Here is a 26,464-nt window from a genome sequence, read left to right on the forward strand (position 1 = left end):
ATCTGAGCCTCTATCCAGACACACAGTTATACCATACCAGTTAGTGGAATATGTAGGCTATGAATCAGACTTCACTGTGGAAACTAATCCTTGAGTCACGATCATAATATTCCACTGGCATTCACCCCAGGGACAAGGTATTCATTTAAGAGTGCCACTCTTCCATGCAAAGGATGAAGTATCACGTAGCTCCCACTCATCATCACAGTCACCACTCAAATATCCTAGTTTGGTTATCTGTTTGTGCAAGGCTGTGTAGTCATCCTCACCTATCAGGATTCTGCAGTCATCTCTACCCCATTCCAAAGGGTCCCTGGCTTTATTCATTAATTTAATAAATATCTATTAAGTGTCTATTTTGAGCTAGTCATTATTCTCTATACTAGGGAACTGTATTCTAGCAAATCTGAGCCCAGAAAAGATTTGCTTAATCCATTCTCCAGAATCCTTCTCTAATCAATTCTAGTCAATTTACATTTGCCTACCTATTGCCATATCTCCACCTTTAACTTTTTTTCTGCTGCATGTGCATTTAGTATCTGAAGTATTATTGATATGTTTTTAATGAATTACTCATGATAATGGCCACAATAATGGCATTTCAGGGACTCAATGGATATTTCGACTTTGAACTGTATTATTGTTCACATCAAAGAATGGCCTTAAGACTTACTTCTCAAAGTGTGTCTGGGGAATTAGCAGCATTGGTACAATCTGTTAGAAATACAGAAATCTCAGGCTCCCACTCTGAGACCTACTGAACCTGAACCAGAATCTGCATTTTAATAAGATCGCCATGTTATTTACATGCACATGAGAATTTAAAAATCACTGGTCCTGCTGACATCTTAATAAGCCATTCTCTAATTCCTTAATAAAGCATTAGAGGGCAGCCTACAAGTTGGACACAGCAGTACACCTGTAGTCCCAGCTACACAGGAAGCTGAGGCAAGAGGATTGCTTTAGCCCAGGAGTTCAAATCCAGCTTGTATAACAAAATGAGACCTCATCATAAAAAAAAAAAAAAAAATTGAGAGAAAAAGTAAATAAAAGGAAGCAATTCAGGATAATATTATTTTAGGTATATCTGTACTTAACTTCAGGTATATCTATACTTAACTAAGTTTAGTTATAACTGAATTTAAAGACATGGTCTACTATATAATCAATATCTTGCTTGGGTAATGTATTTTACTACTAAGGTAATAAAAATGTTTCATAGTGTTATGGTTTTATAATACCTCTAAGTCAAGAGAAGGCCTACGCTCTTCTCCCCCAACAGACATCCTCGAGCCTAACTAGAAATGCCATGAATTTACTTACTTGTTCAAGGTGTTCTTTGCTGTGACTCACCCATGAATCGAGCTACACATATACACTAGCTGGTTGCTTGTCTAAGCCCTCAGGTCTGCTGTTCTTGTTGTATCCCAACAGTTCGCTTCAATCTTAGTGTGGGTAAAATTGCTTTTCAACAACTGTTCCCATGTTGAGTCCTTCCCAAAACATCTCATTGAACTGGGACAGATGTGCTCACCCCTTGTTTTGAAATGATTATATCTCTAAGTATCTGTCTTCATCTGACCACAGTCTTCCAATTTTACACAAGGAACAAAGGATACTGAACCAGACGTGTGAGCAATACTTTGGATTATTTCCAGGATATGCTGACAAGACAATTGGTTCCCTTTCTCAGCACTCATTTGCTCCTTCTGCTAACCACCTTCCTGACCTCAACACATCGCCTGGTCTCACCCAGAGACTCTGCCAAGCCCCTTCAGCCTACAAAGGCTCTTGTCCTGGCTTCTCCTGGTCTGTCTTATTTCCCTGTCACCTGTGATGTAAAGGGAGAGTGGATACAAACGGGTGAGGCCTCACAACAGCTAGCACATGGTAGGCTCCATAGCCTAGAAGAAGCCAGCAAAATAGACAGAATTGCCTATTCTCCAAGTAGTTTCTGGGAATAGGCCTTAAAACCTTGACTTGTTTTCTACATGGAAGCTCTATTTTGTTTTGTCTTATTTTTGGTGGTAGACAGGGGACTGAGAAAGTTAGACTAACGCTGTCCAAAATGAGTTATGAATATTCGTAAATGATTTCAAGTTTTAACTTGTAATTTTCTGTTTCGTTCATTTGATATTGCTGAATCTCCATTTCAGTTTTCACTGATCATACTTGCTTATTCTATAGTTCCAAGGTAAAAGAACAGAAGACTGTAACATTTATGTTTTTCTCCAGGAAAAAGAGACTGTACTCTCCCTGTAGAGAGGGAGTTTGTCTTATATATCTTATATCTACTTCACATATGCCTTCTGTATAACAATCACTAAATATATACCTTGCCTATGCTATCTCATGCTAATTTTATGACACCGAGCAAGCAACCTACACTGGCTGTTTCTGCTTCCTTATCTGTTTCATTCTTTCTTCAATCTGGCTTTTAACCCTGCATTCTCCTGAGCCTACTCTTGCTAACAGACCTTCTAACTGCCACATCCAGCAGATACTTCTGTTCTCTGTGGTACTGTCTGCTGTCCTCCTTCCCTCATCTTTCACTCATGCTTCCATGCCTCCACACCTCCATGCTCTCCACGCCTCCATGTTCTCTTGGCCTCTGTGTGGTTCTTCCTTAGTCTCCTCTGTATGCCCTCTTCTACCACCTCGCCAAAGTTGGTAGTCCCCAGAATTATAATTTATCTTCCCTTCCCATCTCATGTATACCTTCCCTAACATGTTCATCCTTACCTGAGGCTTTGACTGTACTCCTAACTCCCAATCTACATTTCCAACTCTCACCTCTCTCCTGAGCCTTGGTCCTGTATCTCCAACTGCCCTACTTGAAAGCAGCACCACCAGGGCAGCCTCTGAAGCACATAAACTTAATTTGTGATTTCTTCTTCACCCTCCCAATCTGGCCCCTCTCCTGAGTTCTTCATCTTAGTTCATAACATCACTGTTAACCCAGTCATCCAAGTTAGGAAAACTTAAATTCATTTATAATCCATGAAACCATGAAAAATTATCTTCTAAAAACCTTAAAGAGAGCACTTCACACTCTCAAATAAAGACTTCCATTGCCCAACTACTGACTCTCAGCAGAAGACCACCTTCTTTGTCTTCAGCATGAAGCACCAGGCCTAATCGACTCTGACCCACTCTGACAGATCACCTCTTCCCACATCCCCAAGCTACCCTATGCTTGAGCCCCACTGGACTATTTACAGTGTGAGATTCTTTCACATCTCTAGTCTTGCATATGCTGCTGCTGACACCTACAGCAGTGATTCTCAACAGGGCACAATTTTGCCCCTAGGGGACATCTGGCAATGTCTGGGGACACTTTTTGATTGTCACACTGGGAGAAAGGGGTGTTACTAGCATTTAGTGGGTGGAGGCCAGGGATGCTGTTAAATATCCTACAGTGCACAGGACAGCCCCCACTACAAAAGTGTCCAGCCCAATATAATAATGCTGAGATGGGGAATCCCTGCCCTAGAATCTCTTTGATTTCTCTGTCTGATGAACTCTAGTTTACCTATCAAGACTCGGTTCAAATGTCACCTCCTCTGGAAAACCTTCCTCTACCAACCAGGTCCTCTCTCCAGATCAATAATGTCACATCTTTCTACTTTTTCATACACACCTCTATTTAGCACATCACATATTAGACTGAAAATTTTTATGTTTACCAGCATGTCCCTATTACTAGAATGGGAGGGCCCCTAAATAGAGACTGTATTTTACTCATCTTTTATTCTCAGTGCTTGGGACAGGGCCTGGCACTCAAATGTGTACTGGATGAATTAAACAAGACACATCTACAGAGAAAACAAAATATTTTCAAGCAAACAACTCAGCACTCTGAACCTGTCTGAAATTAATGATTCCTCAGTTCTAAGAAATATACATGTACAAATATACATTTTTCACCAACTTTCTAAAACTAGTCATTAACATTACGGCATCACATTTTAGAATATTTATAAATTACATTGGTTTTTATAAGTGCTCCTCAAAATAAATTTAACCAAATCTCTCTAAATATTCTGCTAAATTTAGTAAAATAGGGACTGGAAAATAACGGAACATTAAAGTAAGTATATATTTAAAACATCTATTTTAGGAAGAACAATTAAATAAGAAAATACTGAAATGTATAATCTTGAGATCAGTGTTAAAGGCTTTGAAATAATTGAGACATAAGTTTATTACAGTTCTACTATACTAGAATAGTAGCAATTTACCTATTTAGGATTAAGTTACAGATAATGAACAAAAACTTTTATAACAAAAAGAAAAAAATGTAAAAACTAATTCTAATGAAAATATGAATATAAGCAAAGAATGGAAGACATTCAAGCTTGGGCAAAACGCTAATGCACATTAAATAATAGGGTACTGAAATCTCTGAGCATCCTAACAACATAACACAGCAGATTCAGAACATAACAGATGGGGGAAATAAAATAACAGTAGAGAAAACTAACTACTATACAGATTTAGAAATCTGAATAGCAATCATTTTTATAACTGTATACGTAGTACCTTAGTTCCTTAACCTGCTTCTTGATTGAACTGCCAAAATATTACACATACTGTTAAAATATCAAATATTTATTTTCAGATCAAAAGTCATTATATAGCCTTTACAAAAGTAATATTGTATTTCAAAAGGCATACATAATAAACATATGCCAGTCACTGTTATGTTGTTTGCTATGCCTGAAATAAACATTATGCAGACAGACTACAAAGTCTCATCTTCACTCTAAGTTGTAAACACAGAACACACACAGTGTCCTAGATACAGGTAAAAGTTCTCACTAGATTTAAAAACTCAGTCATTAATGAGCTGTTGATTATAGAAAGCTAGAAACTCAATCTTATACTGCTAGAGACTGGTAGCTAAACATATAAGAAAAGAATGTGTAGACTCTCAGTGCTTTAGAAACCAGGGTCTCTGACCAAAGCAGTGATTTAATTTCACCACTGCTCAGTACAGATAGCTGACATTACCAAATGCTACTCTAATATCAACTTGTTAAATGTGAATCCAGACTCAGCATATCAGAATACTAACCCAGACTAACTGGAGTCATGGGAAATATTTTGGGAGCTGTTTATTTATAAATGAGTTACAATATACCACTATAATTAGATTAATATATAATTATTGATAAACACAGGATTATTTCTAAAACCCATCATTGTTGCCACTACTATATTTAGAAAAAGCAACAGTAGAATCTTCTTCATAAAACAAGCCTTGATTTATCAATTAGATCTATTTAGATATAGTATAAATTAAATTTAACTGTCACTGTATGGTTTACAATGCTTTTATAAAGAGAAGTCTAATAAACATTAAAAGGGGGACAATTTAAATCTCCAGCAAACTGCACACTTCTGAACTACTTTATAATCCAATAATCTACCAAAAGATAGAATCTGCACAAAGTTATACATTTGATTGTCACAAAAAATATTTAAGTTAGCTTACCTAAGCATAAATAAAACCAGTAACAATGGATATTTTTAACAATGCAAAAGGCATTTGATCCACATTTCATTAAAAAACACATTTAAAATACTCTTCTCAAAAGCATCCACAACAAACTATAATTATTACCATAAAATAAACTATTTTAAGGTATTTCTACAAATATTTATACATGAATTATTCCTTTCAGGTTAATTATTTCATTACGTGTAAAAGAAATTTATAAGTAACATTAATTCAATTAGCATAGTATTAATGTTTCTTCTCAGTGCCATTTCATTTCTTCCTTTTAGGAAGAAAAATAGTTGATTGGATTATAATCTCCTAAAAGCTGGTTTTAGAAAAGTTTCCTAAATGGAATTAAAAATTGTAAAATATAGATCAGAATCTGAAATCTGATCTTTTTTTATCCTAGTAAAGTAGTGGCTTATATTAACATCTGGGCATTGGTAACAATTGTTATATTTACCAGATTTCAGAAGACAGAAAATAAACTAGCAATTACTATTTTATTCACCTAAAGCTACTTATCCAGAAGATTTTTTGTTTTAATCTTTAATAAACATACTGGATGTTACAAAAACACAGATAAACAGATAAGGTTTTTTCCCCCCAAACAATTATGTACTGTCATGTAAAAATTGCTTTAGTTAGAAAATTTTTTAAATTTCTTGGAATCTGGCAAAACATTCCAAATACAGAAATTTTAAAATTCTATTTCAGTTCAAACCATTTTAAGTACTTTGGAAAGGCCAAATTACATAAAGAACTTTTGGCTAAGATTCAAGAGTTAAATTACTAATATAATAAAGTTGAATTGTCAAAAATGAAAAGGTAAATAGAAAATTGTGGGAAATGCCTAGCAATTTAAACCAAATTCAAAAATATTAAAACTTAGAATTCAATATTGTTGAGTGAGTGAGTTACATTTTAGAAGGCAGTATTAACTCGTGGCTCAAGAAAAATAGGGTGGAAACAAAATTCCATAGTTAAGGGTATATACAAATGCAAATGCCATTTATTTTTCCTCTGCTTTAAACATGCAGCATAATAGTTTTTATGAATGATCTTATCAATACATGTATTTTAGAGATACAGTTCCTCTATGATAATTTATAACAAGATCTTCACACTTTGATATGGGTATTTGTTTAATGCTTTAAATAAGCATTCTAAATTTTACTCTATTTCATAATGATTAAGAAGAGGAGAAAGCAAAATGATGATTTTGAAAATAGGAATAAAATACTGAGCTACAAAATAGAATAATATACCATTTAAAGGAAAAAGATACCAAGATAAAATCTTATGAAATAGACTGTTACTCAAAGTTTGTTTTTATGTTGTAGAAAAGTTTTACAGCTTAAATCACTTCGGAAGATTTTTAAAAATACACATTTTGTACACTGGTAAAATAACAAATACAGTAAAAAACTATACATAGGGTTCTTCAGATTTACAAATATAAAATTTATGACTACAAAGTACTGCTAGCTAAGGACCAGGAAAATATATAAAACTGCTTGGTTATAACAATAAATTTTCTCCAAATATTTCATTAAGTTATTCTTGTATAAATTAATATTTACCAAGATCAAAGGAAACTTACCTTGCAAGAATTAGACAGTTCATTTGTGCAATCTCTGTTGCTGTCTCTTGATAAATTATCCACTTTACCTTCATTTCCAGATGCAAACTTTATGAGTAACTGAGATGGTCCCCCTTTAGAACAATTGTGCTTAAGGCTGGATAGACAGGAAATATTTGGATAAGCTCCTCCCAATGAAATACTTCTTTGTAAAATACCATGGTTTTTGTTCATCTGTGAATTTGGTCTTTCCAATTCTCCATTGATATTTATTTGATAATCTACGTTTTGGGAGGATGGCAAACATGCAGATGTCCTATGCGTGAGCTTAATATACTCTGAATCAGAATTAAGCTTAATTTCTGACATTTCTGGTTTACAATCACCATTTGTTGTTTCACAATCTAATGTAGTTGTTTTTTGTTGGGTGAAATGCACTGAAACACAAGAATATCCTTCAGATGACTTTTCACAGACAGTCTGTTTGGGAGTATTATTCGAAAGAACAATTTTCTTCTGTAACGAGCCCTTCCTGTGAAGCGGACGTATGTCTCTTACTTCTCCGGGGGTACAAATTGTTTTAGATAACCGAAGTCCATTGACAGCTGTTGAAAGAAATCCTTTAGCACCAGTGCCATCCTCATTATGTGCAATTTCACTAGGAGAAATAATAAACTGGTGTGAAGTTTGATAGGATCCTTTGCTCAGAAGAGTACATGGACTTGTTGGAGAAGTCGGTGGGGTATTTGAAGGACTCCTAGGAAAAATGACTAAGGAGGAGCAACGTTTTAGTGGAATTTTTGTGTTCCTGCTCACTGGCAATTTCATAATCTCTAATCCATGTTCCAAGTCATCCTGGACAAAAGGATCTGTACTTGTACTTCTCGAAAAAATTTCACATGGAGTAGTATTCCTGTTTGGCACAATTCCACTGGAGGTGCTGTCAGAAGGTAAGTTTCCACCCAAAAAAGTATCATCACTTGGTGGCAACGTATAACTACTACTGTCACTGATGACACTGTTAGTGTATGAACCTCCACTTGTGATACTTGCGCATGACCCGAAATCACTACCGTTGCTGCTGTAAGATCCATTATCACTGGTTGAAAAGTTACTAAGGCTACCACTACAAATGGCTGGACTGCTTACAAGGTTACCATCATTCACTGCATTCAATTCACTATCGACCACAGCACTGCTGTAAATACCATCCTTCAAGATACAAGTAAATGAAGCATCCTCACTATCAGCTAAGACATTGCTAGACTGAAGATATCCACTGTACCTTGTTGGCTGTAGTGAAATCTGTAGACAGCTGCTCTTTTTATTAACATTTTCAGATGAGGGAACAGACGATCTTTCTTGAGACTGAACGTTTTCCTTTATTAACGGAGCTAGTGCAGTCTGTCTGGGAGTCAGCTTCATTTGAACAACGTTAGACGCTGAAATCCGTGTTGGTCTCTTGAAGCACATGTGAACATGGCTATCCAAGTCATCTCCGGAGGTTTCTGACAAAGGGTAAGTATTGCTTCTTCTGGCTGCAAAGTGCAATCGTAAGCTTTGTGCCATTTGTTCTCATTTCCAAACATGTTAAGGGCTGAAAGTCATAACAAAGATCTCTGTCCGTAGACAGGCTAGAAGCAGCTGCACTGCATCAAAAGAAAAAATCATTTGTGGTGCCTAAAAGAGCTATTAAGTAGTAGTCTTTATCCTAAGTAAAACATTAGATACCAGATATCATAGGAAGAAAAAGACGACCCATTCCAGAGACTGACGTTTCCAAAATGTCTTGAATCGCTTGTAGTCAAAATGCCTTCACTTACAAAGCACTTGATTTCCAGCGACCTTTAAGCTGAGCTCAGCTGCAGCACACTGACTCAAACACAGCCAACCTTGTTTCAATTATACCTTCTCCAATTTGCATGAATGAGTAACACAAGAACAACAATCTTCTAACATTTCATGTTGAAACAGTATTTTTTCACCCCAGCTCTACTAAATGAACATTTAACTATGTGAATCGCAGTGCCTATACTTTCTCCAGCCAACTTTGACCACTAATATTTTTACCCATAGGTATAGAATTACAGGAAGTTGGTAGGAACGAAACCCCATGTAATTAAGTATCAAATCAAAGATTGAATTTCCAAATAGTAGTCATACTAGGAATCTAGTCAAGTTAGTTAATATAGGGACTGTTCATTTTTTTTTTTAATTTGTGAATTCAAACAGTTCTGTAAATTTGGAAATACCAAAACTTTAGGATGAATTAAAACTTTAGCACTACATCAAACAGATACATATTTTAGCTTCTAAAGTGCTAATTACATAAAAAGTGAAAGCTTAAGGACAGAACTACAAAATTAACCTAGTAATACCATTGCAAAACTGAAGCATAGGTTCGAGAAAAAAAGTTTAAGAGAAGCTGTCACTAAGCATTTTCTCCTGTAATTTTAAGGCCTTTTCCAGCCAAATAGAACAGTCTTTAAATGATGCCATTTATATTTTGACTATTAAAACTCTGCCAAGAAATAGCCTAAGCAAACATTCCAATAAAAATATATGCAGATTAGAAAAAAGAAAACTATACCCCAAGATAGTTTGAACACATAGGATATTTTATTCCACTGTCTCTGCAATTCATTCACTTAACAGAGTGTTGTGGTAAGTAAAGAAGTCTAAAAAGGATTTAACACATCAAATAAACATATCTCAATGCCAATTCTGTTCTGAAAAACTCTAAGAGCTCTTTGCTGGCCCCTGCTGGTGCTTTGAAACAATCCATTTAGCTGTTTGATATCTATAAAGAAATACAAACCAAGCTGTACATTTCTTTATATAAACAAAGTACATACTTGTTTACATTTTTGAGAGCTAGCCCTGCCCTAGAGGTGGAATTACTCAGCAGTGCTGATAAAGCTTCCACAGTAGAGAACAGTGGACTGTTTGTCCTTTTAGAGGTTGTGATTTTGTATATATTTTTTCTGCTTTGTATTTATTTAACCTTTATTTTCAGTTTACTGGGTAATAAAAATTTAATATTTTAATTTCTCTCCCAAATGCCATAGACCAAGGTTGGTATTCTATTTGAAAGAAACAAATTTATTTTTAAATAATACTCTAGGGTATATTTAAACCCCTTACCTAAATTTTATAGCTGGAACTCCAGTAATAAATATATACTGGCTCATTCATAGGAAAGTAAAAGGTAAAATAGTTCCGTTGTTTATACCACATGCTACTACACCCAAGTTGTATTTTTCTAAGTAAGTTTTTTTTCCTAAGTAAAAGCAAATATGTAAAACATATACTTTGTTTTAAAAAAACTGCTTAAGATACATCTGTTTTCGATCAGAATTTTCTAAACAGATATTTAATCAATTAAGACACAACAAAATAGAATTATGGAAATTTATTGAATTATATTTGACTAGAATGAAACAGCATTGTGTTTTCAAATGTGTACAATAATTGGAAATTTAGTAATACAATTATGATGTGATTTTGGTTTTGTATAACCTATCTCCTTTAAGATTTTACAGACTTCAGTCAATATTCCCTTAACATCTTTTTCTTTTAAATAAGGAGGAGTCCTGTTTTACTCTGCCTTCAAATGACTTCAGCTTGCTTTCTGGGATTAAGTGTGGGGTCTAATAACTCAAAGAATGAATCCCTTCTAATAGGCTAATCAATGAGATCTAATTGTTCGTGCCTGTGGCCTACAACTTCCTGGAAATAAGAAAAGCTCCTCTGATTATTAACATATAAAATAATGAGCTCCAAGTATTTGGCCAGATAAATGTCTTCTCTTTGATAAGCTTCACTATAAGCATCAGTTCCATGTCCCCTAACTAGATTTTAACTTTCCGGAGGGCATGGACCGTAACTACACGGTTCTTCTGAGGCTCCTGAGCTTGTCCTGGGCACAAAGTAAGTACCAAGAGACACCAGAGAGAAGTCTGGATGGATAGATGGTGTCACCACAGGCACTCTGAATGTCTGACGCTTTCTTTCAGGGTTTTTGTTGTTGTTGCTGAAGTTGATCCAGCCGCTTTTTGATATTTCTTTTAAAGAAATATCAAAAAGCGCTGCAGGTGAACAAGAAGGAATGACGTTTGAAAAATTTACAGAGAGGGTCTCAGCCAAGGAAAAGTAAGGTAAGAGAATCACATGCACTTCCTAGCACTCTAGTCTGAGTTGAAATTCTAGGGAGGCTGAACAGTTTGCACTGCTGGCTGAGGTCTGAACATAGGATCTATACTGCTATTACAGCAGTTGCATGGGAAATCGGGGAACTTGCTATAAAACGTAGTTCCTCAGTCCAGCAAATACCAAACAGGAGTGTTAACCCTAACCTTAAGAGTAGAAGAACCGGAGGGACATGGCAGCCCTCATCTGGAAAGAATCCATGCACGTCCTACATAGAATTGCATATTCTGGAGTGAAACAGATTGAAGCTAAGAACCCCACATTCTGAGCTGTTGGTTACTGATCATCTACACGGAAAATAATGTAATTATCTACATGGTGTGGATAGGCTCTGGGTAATCTTAATCATTGACTGAACTTTGAAGGCCAAAGTCAGCTGCGGCGGTTAATTGTATGTATCAACTTCGATAGGTTATGGTACCCAGTAGTTTGGTCAAACACCAGTATAGACATTGCTATGAAGACACTTAGACATGATTAGCATTTACATCAGTAGACTCTGAGTACTGCACATTACCCTCCACAATGTGTGGGGGTCTTACCCAATCAGTCAAGGGCTTTGAGAGCAAACACAGGTTTTGTAAGAAGAAGCAATTCTGCCTCAAGACTACAATGTAGAATCCCTGCCTAAGTTCTCAGCTTCCTGGCCTGCCCTGCAGATTTCAGATTGCAGTCTTCACTATATACATACATAGTGTGGAAATATATGTATTCATATATTACACATAATTTCATATATAAAATGTATGAAAAATAAATAATACATAAAATATATACACAATCTATTGTTTCTGTTTCTCTGGAGAACCTTCATTAATACAACTGCTAAATGTGAGAAGCACAAGGTCTCCACCCAGAATACAGGCAGCTCCTAAAACCGGTGGCTGAATGTGTACAGGTGTATGTCTTAGACTGGTGACACAGTGCTAACTTTTGCATTGGTGGGTAGAATTTTTTTAAGGCACATCATTCTGAAATGTTCTGTCATTATTGCCACCACCACTACTACCATCACCATAATGAAACGACTATATTTTAAAACCCTCAAGTCTTAAAATTGGCTGGAAAACAATGATATAAGCCTACTCTTTCTTGAAAGCAAATATCACTTATATTGCAAACGTTTTCCAGATGACTAAAGTTGTTTCTGCTTAATATTATACTTGTGTTTTTCACCCTCCATTTTCAAAGAGAAATTGCTAGGAGAACGGTACATTTTAAATTTAGTTGTGAGTGCCTCAGCAGAATAAAGATGGAATGACATTTATAATAACATAGATCACTTGTTGCTATACAATCAGGTATGTTACTCCACCAATGGCTATAGTTTCTATAACATCTCAAGTCATCTCTATACCTCCCTTACCTGCTGAGACTAGCAACAAATCAGCGGACTAGAATGACACACACCACCCTGTTCTAATTATCTTGGCTCTTTGTTTTGCTAGTAAACCAAGTTTCTCGAGAAAAGCTGTATTTCCCATGCATAGAAGAGCATCTAACACAGTAGATAAACTGAATGGTGTATCTTAGCTAACACAAAATATACCATATCAGACAGCTACAAATGTGTATGTCCATGAATGTTAAATAACACTTTATATTTGTATCATGATAAAGAATTTTCCAAGTATTTTCATAGTCACTGTCTCATTTTATCCTCACAACATGCTTATGAGATAGGCAGGGCAAATACTGTTGTCCTCATTTTTCAAATGTGAGAAGGTATTTTTAGAAGGCCTGAATAATTTGTTTAGGGTTACAAGCTAATGCCCCCAAAGAAATGCAGGATTATGATAGAATTTCTTAGTCCTTAGTGTGGGGATCTATAACAACTTTTTTTTTCCCCCCAAAATGGAGTCTCACTCTGTTGTCCTGGCTGGAATGCAGCGGCGTGATCTCAGCTCACTGCAACCTCCACCTCCTGGGCTCAAGCAATTCTCATGCCTCAGCCTCCAGAGTAGCCGGGACTACAGGTGTGCACCATCATGCCTGGCTAATTTTTGTATTTTTAGTAGAGACAGGGTTTCACCATGTTGGCCAGGCTGGTGTCAAACTCCTGACCCCAGGAACATCTCCTGATCCGCCCGCCTCAGCCTCCCAAAGTGCTGGGATTACAGGCGTTACAGTATCTTGATTAATGTATTTTGTTTTTTTTCCTTTAGTTAAAAGTTTTAAAAATTTTATTTGTCATATTTATCCATCTATAAATATCCAACTGTTAATATCAAAGGCAATGCTTTTTTCTTCCAACCTATCATGACGCACTTTATAGTATTATATACACAGTAAACGCTCAAGGAATGTTAATTTGCTGATCAGTGTTTGACAAACAGCCGTTCTGGCCATTAAGAAAGAGTCACACCAATACTAAAGTTACTAGGAAAACAGACCAGACCACATCTGTGTGGAAAGCACAGATGTGAGCTGTCCCTCCTTGTAGACAACATGCAAATAACGCAAATAAAATAGTTCACCAATAATACACCCAATGATAAGGCAGAATTCACATCGGTATCAGTGGCAACAGGAAAAATAACAGTAATACCATGATCTGGCAATTCAACTCTAAAACGTATCTCTTAGAGATACACTCAGACATGTACATACGGAGACATAAAAATGTTTATCAGTTGGTAAGAGCAACATACTGGAAATAACACTAATAACACTAATATTAAGGAGGTTAAATACATAAATTATAGCATTATGATATTTTCAGAGTATAGAAAATTATGCATCATTGAAAGGTGTCATCACAGATCTCACAAATACAACGTTAAGCAAAAAAGCATATCAGAGGAATGCCTACAGAGATATACTATTTTTATAAATTAAAAAATATGCAAAATAAACAAGGTGGATTTTTGTTTTTTGGAGATAGAGTTTTGCTCTTGTCACCTAGGCTGGAGTGCAATGGTGTGATCTTGGCTCACTGCAACCTCCGCCTCCTGGGTTCGAGCAAGTCTCCCACCTCAGCCTCCCGAGTAGCTGGGACTACAAGTGCCCACCATCACGCCCGACTAATTTTTGTATTTTTAGTAGAGACAGAGTTTCACCATGTTGGCCAGCCTAGTCTTGAACTCCTGACCTCAGGTGATCCACCTGCCTCGGCCTCCCAAAGTGCTGGGATTACAGGCATGAGCAACCATGCCTGGCCAACAACAATGTCTTTTTTAGGGATACACACACACACACACACACACACACACACACACACACACATATATGTATATGTATATATGTGTATATATGTGATAAAGGTATCTTAAAAAGCAAAGAATGGCAAACACAAAATTGAGGACAGTGGCTACTAGTGGAGGAAGAAAAGGAGATGCTACTAAGGAGGGATCTAGGGAGGGTTTCAAAGATTTTGGTAATGTTCTAGTTCTTAAGCTGAGTAATGTGTATGTATATACATATTTGTCTTATTTAAAATATTTATATTATGTGGGCTTTTTTGTATGTATATTTCATGATTTAAAAACAAAACACACACAAGACTCCACCAATATGAAGTTTAATTTGTTTCCATCTAGAAGGGACCAGCCTGGCCAACATGGTGAAACCCCATCTCTACTAAAAATACAAAAATAAGCTGGGCAAGGAGGCGGGTGCCTGTAATCCCAGCTACTTAGAAGGCTGAGGCAGGAGAATTGCTTGAACCCGGGAAGCAGAGGTTGCAGTGACCTGAGATTGCGCCACTGCACTCCAGCCTAGGCAACAGAGTGCGACTCTGTCAAAAATAAATAATAATAAATAAAAGAAAACAGATCTATAGAGACAGACGGGAGAAAAAAGGAAAACATTCCATATTCTTTTAAAAAAAGCAAAAACACAGAAAACAAATAGCTCCGTAACTAACCATATTCGATAATCAAATCAGCAACATCTGTCACTCAGCCTTAAAAATTAGACTGCCAGGCTGGGCATGGCGGCTCACGCCTGTAATTCCAGCACTTTGGGAGGCAGAGGCAGGTGGATCACGAGGTCAGGAGATCAGGACCCTCCTGGCCAACATGGTGAAACCCCATCTCTACTAAAATACAAAAAAATTAGCCAGGTGTGGTGGCATGCGCCTGTGGTCCCAGCTACTAGGGAGGATGAGGCAGGGGAATTGCATGAACCCTGGAGGCGGAGGTTGCAGTGAGCTGAGACTAAGCCACTGTGCTCCCGCCTGGCAACAGAGAGAGACTCCAACTCAAAAAAAAAAAATTAGATTGCCAGCCAGTGATAGTCTTCTTTGGCAGCAATAATGTACTTTTGCTTACTATGATGTTTATTAAAGATTTCATTGGCAATATCTTTAGTTGCTAGTATAATTATCATTTCTTGAGGGCAAAAAACATGAATGTAGTTTAACACTAAAAACAGACTTTTTTTTTAAAAAAAAAGCTAGTTTCTTTGTTAGCTAAAAAAGGAACAAAACTGTTTAATTTTTCTGGTGCTTGTAACTGATAAGCTTTGCACACATAACACTGTTTGTATACTTACCTGTTCAAATCTTACAGGTTTAAAATATAAATATAAGCTGCTAAGAAGAGGGTTTGAGATTGGATCCTCAGAGACAACATTAGGAAAAGAATAGGACTTTAAGATAGTCTTTAGGAATTCAGAAATCAGGACAATCATTTTGTAAAAAGAACATCAGGTTTAACTTTGCTTTTTGCTTCTGTAAGAGCTGGCCATCCTTGAGAAAACTTTATTTGCTCATTCCTTATCAGTGTAAAAAGGACAGACTTCCTCTGTAGAAGAGTGGGGGTGAGAGAGTGGATAGGATGTCCATTGGATATGGGTAACCCTAAGAAAGGCCACTGTAGTGAGGAGGCGCAACTGAAGGATACTCCGGGCGAAGGTTCCCAGTGCCATGGACTCGGAACCAGGGGTCATGGACGAGTGAGAGGGAAGGCAGGACAAAGAGGTTGATTTTCTGTCCTCTCCTGTCACAAGAGGTCTTCAGTAAGACCTTATGATATGTCGGCAATCAGAAGAGGTGCTTGGGAGGAGAATGGAAAGGGAGCGAGTAGCACCAGGAGGAAGAAAACAAATTCTATCTCCCCCACCATTTTGCGCAGAGTCTCCATAACCACCCACAACCCGTCTCTCAAATCCCAGATTGCCTACCCACTTCCCCTGGCTGCTCTCCTGAAACGTACCCTTACTTCATATTTCACACAAGCACAATATAACTTACCAATCGATTTTCATCAAACACTTCAAAAAGAAGCCGGTGCTGCTGAGGATGAACCTAAGTAAGAAAAACACAATCTTTATTTAAAAACAAGTAAACATCAACCCACCGACACTGAGAAATAAATGCTTAAAGATGCTGCCATTTGATCGAGTGCAGTGGCTCATGCCTGTAATCCCAGCACTCCGGGAGGCCGAGGTGGGTGGATCACCTGAGGTCAGGAGTTTGAGACCAGCCTGGCCAACATGGTGAAACCCCGTCTCTACTAAAAATACAAAAATGAGCCACGTGTGGTGGCATGTGCCTGTAGTCCCAGCTACTTGGGAGGCTGAGGCAGGAGAATCACTTCAACCTGGGAGATGGTGATGGCAGTGAGCCAAGATTGTGCCATTGCATACCAGCCTGGGTGACACAGAGAGACTCCATCTCCAGAAAAACAAAACAAAACAAAACAAACAAAAATATGTTGCCATTTGCTAATTCCTATGATTTGGAATGTATTTTAAATTACATGAAGTAAGAGCAGACTAGTCATGTGTCACTCATTTTCTAGTAGTTTCACAACAACAAAGTGAATTTGGTTATTTTTCAGATTTTTCTAATAGAACGAAAGGAAGTAAAAGAAAATTTCAAAAGATTACTTAAATGTTTGCAAATGCTTAAAAATACAGACTAGATTTTGACATCTTATGATCAGTTTTATTTACTTGCTTTTTATTTATTAGTGTAGAGCGACCCAAAGTGGACATTTATTTTTCAGAAACTAGTGTTGTGAATCCTTTTATTATTGACTTAATAAAATCACATGTTGCTTTTACTATATAAAGTACATAGCAGTCAAAAGTATACACTGAGTTTTCACTTAAGGTTTAAATTTTGTAAAATTTACAAGCAATATTTTATTTCTCAAAGCCAATGCTTTCGTTCTTGTAGGAATGTTTCAATATCAAAATAAAAATCTATGTGACATCAAACAGAAAGGCAATCTTTAATACCTTTTTTGTACCAGAGTTTAAAATGAAGAAGCATATTCATATTTATGTTGATTTTTCCCCTACAATACATATATTATATTGAACATTGTGGTATCTTAAAACATTGGTGTACATGTCAAAAGTACTGGTAGAAAAAAGTCCTATACTTGTGACAAAGATTTCTAGATACCTAACTCAGTGTCTACTTTTCCTTCTGAGAACATAACCCTAGTTTTACCTACAGCCACATTCCCAGGCTCACCACACTGGACACCTCTTGAGGAAATCATTAATTTTTGAAAACTGAAGTACAACATATATTTAGTGAAGTATAAAGTATACTAATGTTGGGATGAAGAAGAAAAAAGTATACTAATCTTAACTATACAGCTTGATAACCTTTTACATATGTATACTGTATCATATACAATATGCATATGTAAAAATACACATACATACTGTGTATGTATATGATACATATGTATATATATTAAACCCAGATAAAGATATTGAATAATCTGTTCTATTTTATATATATTTTTTGTGAATGGTGCTCTCTGGAATTGTTTAACATGGAGACCCTGAATATGCCTATCTAGAAATTTATCCCTTGTACCTAGGGGCAACCAATGAAGCCACCCTAGTGCCAGTCACTCCTTGGGAGAGCTTTTCAGAGGTGGCTGATTCAGCTGGGAGAGATGTCCCTTTTGCCCCTTGCATTTATCTTTCCTGTCTGAAATGTGGTTAGGATAGCTGGCACTCCTGCAGCCATATTGTGACCATGGAGTAACTGAGGATAGACATGCCAAACATAAGGCTAGACATCATGGGGATGGAAAAATAGTGTTCAGACGGCTAGATGTGCTGGTTCACACCTGTAATCCCAGCACTCCCAGGCTGAGGCGGGAGGATCACTTGAGCCCAGGAGTTGGAGACCAGCCTGGGTATCATAGGGAGACCATCTCTACAAAAATAACAAAAATTAGCTGGATGTCATGGCACGTGCCTATAGTCCCAGCTACTAGGGAGGCTGAGGCAGGAGAATCGTTTGAACCTGGGAGGCGGAGGTTGCAGTGAGCCGAGATCGCACCACTGCACTCCAGCCTGGAAAACAGAGTGCAAACCTGTCCCTCCCTCCCCACACAAAAAAAAGGGTGGGCACGGTGGCTCATGCCTGTAATCCCAGCACTTCAGGAGGCCAAGGCAGGCAGATCACTTGAGTTCAGCAGTCTGTAACCAGGCTGGCCAACAGGGCGAAACCCTGTCTCTACTAAAAACACAAAAATTAGCTGGGTGTGGTGGCAGGCACCTGTAATCCCAGCTAGTTGGGAGGCTGAGGCAGGAGAATCACTTGAACCTGGGGCACAGAGGTTGCAGTGAGCCAAGATCGTGCCACTGCACTGTCCAGCCTGGGCATCAGAGTGAGACTACGTCTCAAAAAACGAAAAGGAAAGACAAAATAGTGTAAGACAATCTTTTTTCAAAGATGTAGAAGAACTTTTGAGGAGATGCAACTGAGCTGAGACTTGAAAGATGGGAAGAATTTAAAGGTATAGAGAACATGCACGGCAAAGTCACATGAGAAAAGGCAGCACGGGGACAGAATGAGCATGTTCTAAGGAAATGAGACTGACAATTTTTTTTTTTTTTTTAGATAGAGTCTCACTCTGTCACCCAGGCTGGAGTGCAGTAGCGCGATCACAGCTCAGTGCAACCACACTCAAGCAATCCTCCCACCTCAGCCTCCTGAAGGTCTATAGGCATGCACTACCACGCTCGGCTAATTCTTAAATTATTTTTGTAGAGACAAGGTCTCACTGTGTTGCCTAGGCTGATCCTGAACTCCTGGCCTCAAGTGATCCTCCCGTCATGGCCTCGCAAGAATATTTCTGTATTAGAGACTGGCAAGAAAATTTTGGTTAGTTAGGGTAGAGCCAGGGTGGGGACACTGACATCCACAAGAAGAGTTAAGACTTGATTGGTAGGGGGACCAAAGCAGTTTTAAAAGGAGACATGACATAATTTAGGTCACATCTGAAGATTATTTTGTCAGTGATGCACAAAATGAACTGGGCTGGAGAGAGACCCTGGTGTCTACAGGAGCTGGAGCCCTAGTAACTCAGGCATGGAGTCAGTAGAGCTTTGCTCAGGATGGCCCCAGTGGGAATAGGGAGGGAGACAGGGCTATAGAAACCATTTTGAGGAAAAACCTCCGAAGTATCAACGTCTATCAAAATACCTAGCAGACACTGCCGATGTTTAATGAATATTGCTAAGAAACTAACCTGCTGTCCTGGTTCAGGCTGTAATTAATAGCTCGTAACAGGATTCACTACCTCAACTATCTTTTTTTTCCCCTCCTCACTCTGTTGCCCTGGCTAGAGTATAGTAGTGCAATCTCAACTCACTGCAACCTCCGTCTCCTGGGTTCAAGCGATTCTCCTGCCTCGACCTCCCAAGTAGCTGGGAATACAGGGGCGTGCCACCAGGCCTGGCTAATTTTTTGTAATTTTTTTTTTTTTAGTAGAGACAGGGTTTCACCATGTTGGCCAGGCTGGTCTCGAACCCCTGACCTCAGGTGATCCACCCACCTCAGCCTCCCAAAGTGCTGGGATTACAGGCATGAGCCATCAGGCCTGGCCTATCCTATCTTATCTGTCTCTGGAAGACATTTAGGCCATCTTTACACCCTACTTAAAAGTTGTCCCCAGTGGTCTAAATAACAAAATCCAAATGCCTGAGTATGGAATGATCCTTCATGATCTGAGTCCGATTTGCCTTTCTGGCCTTGTGTCCTATAAATGTCCCCCTGCCCAACCAAATATATATCTACCCCATACTGTAATCGCACTGGAAACTCACTACTAACTGCTTCTTGCATTTTCTGATTTGTACTTCTGTGCACGTTAAGGTCTATCCACTTGCAACACCTTCTCCACTCTACACGTCTACATTGTGCTCATCATTCAAGCCCAGCTCAAATGCCAACCTCTCCCTAGAGCCTGACCTCCCCATTCACTACTACTCCTGTTTTCAAAGTAGTTGATCAGACTTACTGCATTTTTTCTTTTTATTAAAGTTAATTGGGCATATGTGTGATATCTCCCTGCCGAATTATAAACACCACAAATGACTTATTCGTGTTGCTTTTTGTATTTCAGAAGCACATAATAAATGTAAAAATACAGTTTAAAATGTGTAGTGAGAATACTAAGTAAAAATTAGCAATCTGAACATAAACACTTATCTTCTCTCTTGGGAGATTCTATTTAAATCGTAGGCAATAGTTTGTAAAAGACATAAAACCATTATAGCAAAGAAGATGACAGGGCCATCAGCAGCTGAGCAATTTCAACAGTTACCTAGCAGACTGATGAAGCGGGGATGGAAGTGATGATGGATGGCAGAGGAAGCTGAAAACCACCAAAAGAACAGAGTGTCAAAGCAAAAGGGGCAACTACCCTAATGACAGAATGTCTCAAATACCACCTTTGCCTCTGGATGGTACATGTACACACACGCATGGGCACGTGTGCACACATACCCTCTTATTAGAGATCTTCTCTTTATGTCTATTTTCAGGAGGAGATTTAATGAAAATATAAGCATCAGATTTTTTTCCTTTTTAAAAAAAATTTATTTTAGTTTTGGGAGTACATGTACAAGTTGGTTCTATAGATAAACTGTGTGTTGTGGGGGTTTGTTGTACATATTATTTCATCGCCCAGGTAGTAAGCACAGTGCCCAACAGGTAGCTTTTCTATCCTCACCCTCCTCCTGTCCTCTACCATCAAGCAGGCCCCGGTGTCTATGGTTCCCTTCTTTGTATCCACGCATACTCATGTTTAACTTCCGTTTATAAGTGAGAACATGTAGTGGTTGGTTTTCTGTTCCTATAAGCATCAGTTTTAATATACAAAATATAAATGGTAACTAAAAATGTAACATGTAATAGTTAAACGTTTATGCATTTTACCTAGAGAAACAACAGATGATTTTTCTATTTTATCACTGTTAAGTATGACTAGATTACCAGGGATCACGAACGTACAAATTAGAAAAACTGTCCTCAAAGGAAAAAGAGGTAATTTAGGAAACAAAAGAAAAGAGTTTTAAAAACTATAAGGAGTATCCTTAGAAACATTTAGGAATGTCTTGCGTCCATAAAACAAAAACAAGATACTAAAAAAGGGAACTGGAAAACAAAAAAGAGGTGCTGGAATGAAAAATGACTGTTGAATTAAAATAGAAGTACTTTAAGAAAAATTTGTGGAAATCTCCCCAAAGGTAAAATAAAAAGCTAAGTTGAAGGGAAATGAGTGAAAATAAAAAAGAGGATTTTTGAATAGATTCAGTGAAAGAATTAACCCCTAATGCCCTAAAAAAGAGGTTGGGCAAATTATGGCTTGTGTGCTAAATCCAGCCAGCAATCTACTTTTTAATTTAATGGCTCACAAGAAAAGAATATTTTTTATATTTTTAAATGGTTACATTTCAGATAGATATATAAATACCTATAACCATAACCTTGATTTTGCCTCCCAACCTACAACACCCAAAATATTTTACTATCTGGCCCTTTAAGAAAAAGTCCACTGACCCTTGTCCTAGACAATCACTGTATGTTATCTATTAACTTCTCTCATGTATCTAGAATGGTACTTGTTAAGATGAGCCTTGGAAGATGTGAGAAAATAGTTACTCAAACCATTTTCTGATTCTGTGGTTCACAGGAGGAATTCTGATTGAGAAGAACAGAAAATCACTCTAGGTGACCTTCCACTCAACTAGCTGGAATCCCCAAATGGTAGTACAAACAGAGGGAAGAAAATCATTAAAGAAATTATTCACACAATGTCCAGAGTTGAAGAGAAACAGTATTCATTAGACTGAAATGCTTACTGATATGGTTTGGCTGTGTCCCTACCCAAATCTCACAGGAATTGTAATAATCCACACGTGTCAAGGACAGGGCCAGGTGGAGATAATTGAATCACTGGGGTGGTTTCCCCCATACTGCTCTCCTGGTAATGAATAAGTCTCACGAGATCTGATGGTTTTAAAAATGGGAGTTCCCCCGCACACACTCTTGCCTGCTACCATGTGTGATATGCCTTTGCTTCTCCTTTGCCTTCTGCCGTGATTGTGAGGCCTCCCCAGCCATGTGGAACTGTGAGTCCATTAAACCTCTTTCCTTTATAAATTATCCAGTCTTGGGTATGTCTTTACTAGCAGCATCAGAATGGACTAATCCATTCACCAAAGGCCTAACACAATGGATTTTAAAAACTGTACATACAAGGCATATCACTGTAAAATTTTAAAACACTGGTATAAAATAATTATTAAAAATTTTCACAGAAAGAGAAGGAAAGGAGATAAAAGGAACAAGTATCATATCTTTCAACAGAAATACAAAATACAATTGTAAAAGATGATAAAGCAATGTCTTCAAATTTCTGAGGAAAAATTATGTTTACGCAAGAATCCTATGAATGGCCAAACGTAAGTTGGCTATTTATTCATCTATCATAGTTGGAAATCGACTTGGAACATGCATGCATGAGCTTTTTAATAATATGGGAAATATGATCAGAGTAACAAACAGAAACAGTTAAAAAGTGGGTAGCAGGAACAGGAGGGAGGACAGAGCACTAGAATTTGCTGTTTTTCATTACAAGCCCTTTTATACTATCTCATTTTAAAACTATGTGCAAATTCAAAAGATTTTTTTAAATTTATTAAAGATAGAAGTAAAACTATAATCACAAAAAACAGTTTACAACATGATATTTTAAGAAAAGGTAAAAGCAGAAAAAAAAATATCAGCGATAGACTTACTGAAAAAAAGGATAACTATATTAGTCTATAAATGCATAAAACAACAGAGGAAAAAAGTTGCCAAAAGAGTATCCAATTTTCCAAAAAGAAAAAAGGTGTTGATAAGTATATGATTCTATTGTGTTCATAAAGAACCTGAAGCAATATTCCTGAAAATTCTGCCAGTGGTTGTGGGAACAAACAATACAGGTACATCTTTAAAATAGCTTTACTAGCTATAATGCACATAGCATACACTCATCCCTTTGAAGTATACAATTCAATAGTTTTCAATATATTCAGAGAATGTGCAACCATCATCACAATTTTAGCACATTTTTACAATTACAAAATGAAACCTTGGGTCTTTTAACAGATACTCTTCATTTTCCCTCAACCTTCCCAGGAAACCACTAATCTACTTTCTGTCTCCATAAATTTGCCTATTTTGGACATTTCATGTAAGTGAAATCATATAATATATGGTCTTTTGTAATTGGCTTCTGTTATGGTTTGACTGTGTCCCCACCCAAATCTCATCTTGAATTGTAGTTCCCATAATCCCTATGTGTAGTGGGAGGGACCTGGTGGGAGGTAATTGAATCCTGGGGGTGGTTACCTTCATGCTGTTCTCATGATAGTGACTGAGTTCTCATAAGATCTGATGCCTTTACCCGCAATGGCAAGACAATCCTAAGCAAAAAGAACAAGCTGGAGGCATCACGCTACCTGACTTCAAACTATACTACAAAGCTACAGTAACCAAAACAGCATGGTACTGGTAGCAAAACAGATATAGACCAATAGAACAGAATAGAGCCCTCGGAAATAATACCACACATCTACAACCATCTGATCTTTGACACACCTGACAAAAACAAGAAATGGGGAAAGGATTCCCTATTTAATAAATGGTGCTGGGAAAACTGGCTAGCCATATGTAGAAAACTGAAACTGGACCCCTTCCTTACACCTTATACAAAAGTTAACTCAAGATGGATTAAAGACTTAAATGTTAGACCTAATACCATAAAAACCTTAGAAGAAAACCTAGGCAATACCATTGAGGCCATAGGCATGGGCAAGGACTTCATGTCTAAAACAGCAAAAACAATGGCAACAAAAGCCAAAATAGACAAATGGGATCTAATTAAATTAAAGAGCTTCTGCACAGCAAAAGAAACTACCATCAGAGTGAACAGGCAACCTACAGAATGGGAGAAAATTTTTACAATCTACCCATCTGACAAAGGGCTAATATCCAGAATCTACAAAGAACTTAAACAAATGTACAAGAAAAAAATCAAACAACCCCATCAAAAAGTGGGCAAAGGATATGAACAGACACTTCTCAAAAGAAGACATTTCTGCAGCCAACAGACACATGAAAAAATGCTCATCATCACTGGTCATCAGAGAAATACAAATCAAAACCTCAATGAGATACCATCTCACACCAGTTAGAATGGCAATCATAGAAAATTCAGGAAACAACAGGTGCTGGAGAGGATGTGGAGAAATAGGAATGCTTTTACACTGTTGGTGGGACCGTAAACTAGTTCAACCATTGTGGAAGACAGTGTGGCGATTCCTCAAGGATCTAGAACTAGAAATACCATCTGACCCAGCCATCCCATTATGGGCATATACCCAAAGGATTATAAATCATGCTGCTATAAAGACATATGCACATGTATGTTTATTGTGGCACTATTTACAATAGCAAAGACTTGGAACCAACCCAAATGTCCATCAATGATAGACTGGATTAAGAAAATGTGACACATATACATCATGGAATACTATGCAGCCATAAAAAAGGAGGAGTTCATGTCCTTTGTAGAGACATGGATGAAGCTGGAAACCATCATTCTGAGCAAACTGTCTCAAGCACAGAAAACCAAACACCACGTGTTCTCACTTATAGGTGGGAATTGAACAATGAGAACACTTGGACACAGGAAGGATAACATCACACACCAGGCCTGTCGTGGGGTGGGGGGAGGGGGGAAGGATAGCATTAGGAGATATACCTAGTGTAAATGATGAGTTAATGGGTGCAGCACACCAACATGGCACATGTATACATATGTAACAAACCTGCATGTTGTGCACATGTACCCTAGAACTTAAAGTATGAAAAAAAAAATCTGATGGCTTTATAAGGGGATTTTCACCTTTTTCTTGACACTTCTACTTGCTGCTGCCATGTGAAGAAGCATGTGTTTGCTTCCCCTTCTACCATGATTGTAAGTTGTTTTATTGTTTGTTTGTTTTGTTTTGTTTTTGTTTTTGAGACGGAGTCTTGCTCTGTCTCCCAGGCTGGAGTGCAGTAGCGCCATCTCGGCTCACTGCAAGCTCCGCCTCCTGGGTTCACGCCATTCTCCTGCCTCAGCCTCCCGAGTAGCTGGGACTACAGGCGCCCGCCACTATGCCCGGCTAATTTTTTGTATTTTCAGTAGAGACAGGTTTTCACCGTATTAGCCAGTATGGTCTCGATCTCCTGACCTCATGATCCACCCCCCTCAGCCTCCCAAACTGCTGAAATTACAGTTGTGAGCCACCGGGCCCGGCCCCATGATTGTAAGTTTTTTGAGGCCTTCCCAGCCATGCTGAACTGTGAGTCAATTAAAACTTTTTCCTTTATAAATCACCCAGTCTTGGCTGGAGGCAGTGGCTCATGCCTGTAATCCCAGCACTTTGGGAGGCTGAGGCAGGCAGATCACCTGAGGTCAGGAGTTCGAGACCATTCTGGCCAACATGGTAAAACCCTGTCTCTACTAAAAATACAAAATTAGCTGGATGTGGTGGCATGCGCCTGTAATCCCAGCTACTTGGGAGGCTGAGACAAGAGAATTGCTTGAACACAGGAGGTGGAGGTTGCAATGAGCCAAAATTGCGCCACTGCACTCCAGCCTGGGCAACAAGAGTGAAACTCTGTCTCAAAATAATAATAATAATGATAATTAAAAATAAATAAATTACCCAGTCTCAGGCATATCTTATGAGCAGTGTGAGAATGGGCTAATACAGCTTCTTTCACTTACAATGTTTTCAAGGTTCATCCATGTTGTAACTTGTATCAGTACTTCATTCCTTTTTATTGATGAATAATATTTCATTATATGTATATATCTCATTTTGTTATCAGTTGATGGACATTTATTTGTGCTGTTTCTAATTTT

The 26,464-nt window shown here is 37.8% G+C and overlaps 1 protein-coding gene across 4 annotated transcripts in view; it reads right to left on the minus strand.

The window, feature by feature from the left end:
* Positions 1 to 26,464, minus strand: part of NEDD4 (NEDD4 E3 ubiquitin protein ligase) — a 166,907-nt gene that overhangs the window by 81,203 nt on the left and 59,240 nt on the right. For 2 of the 4 annotated variants that reach the window (XM_050799784.1, XM_050799785.1), the window contains one exon: positions 16,489 to 16,542. In XM_050799784.1, the coding sequence (XP_050655741.1) occupies positions 16,489 to 16,542 (54 nt within the window). Of the gene's footprint in view, positions 1 to 7,106; positions 14,425 to 16,488; positions 16,543 to 26,464 lie in introns of those variants that run through there. The other 2 variants (XM_050799783.1, XM_050799782.1) reach the window with 1 other exon arrangement.

This window comes from Macaca thibetana, chromosome 7 (genome assembly GCF_024542745.1).
Source record: "Macaca thibetana thibetana isolate TM-01 chromosome 7, ASM2454274v1, whole genome shotgun sequence".
Classification (NCBI taxonomy): Eukaryota; Metazoa; Chordata; class Mammalia; order Primates; family Cercopithecidae; genus Macaca; species Macaca thibetana.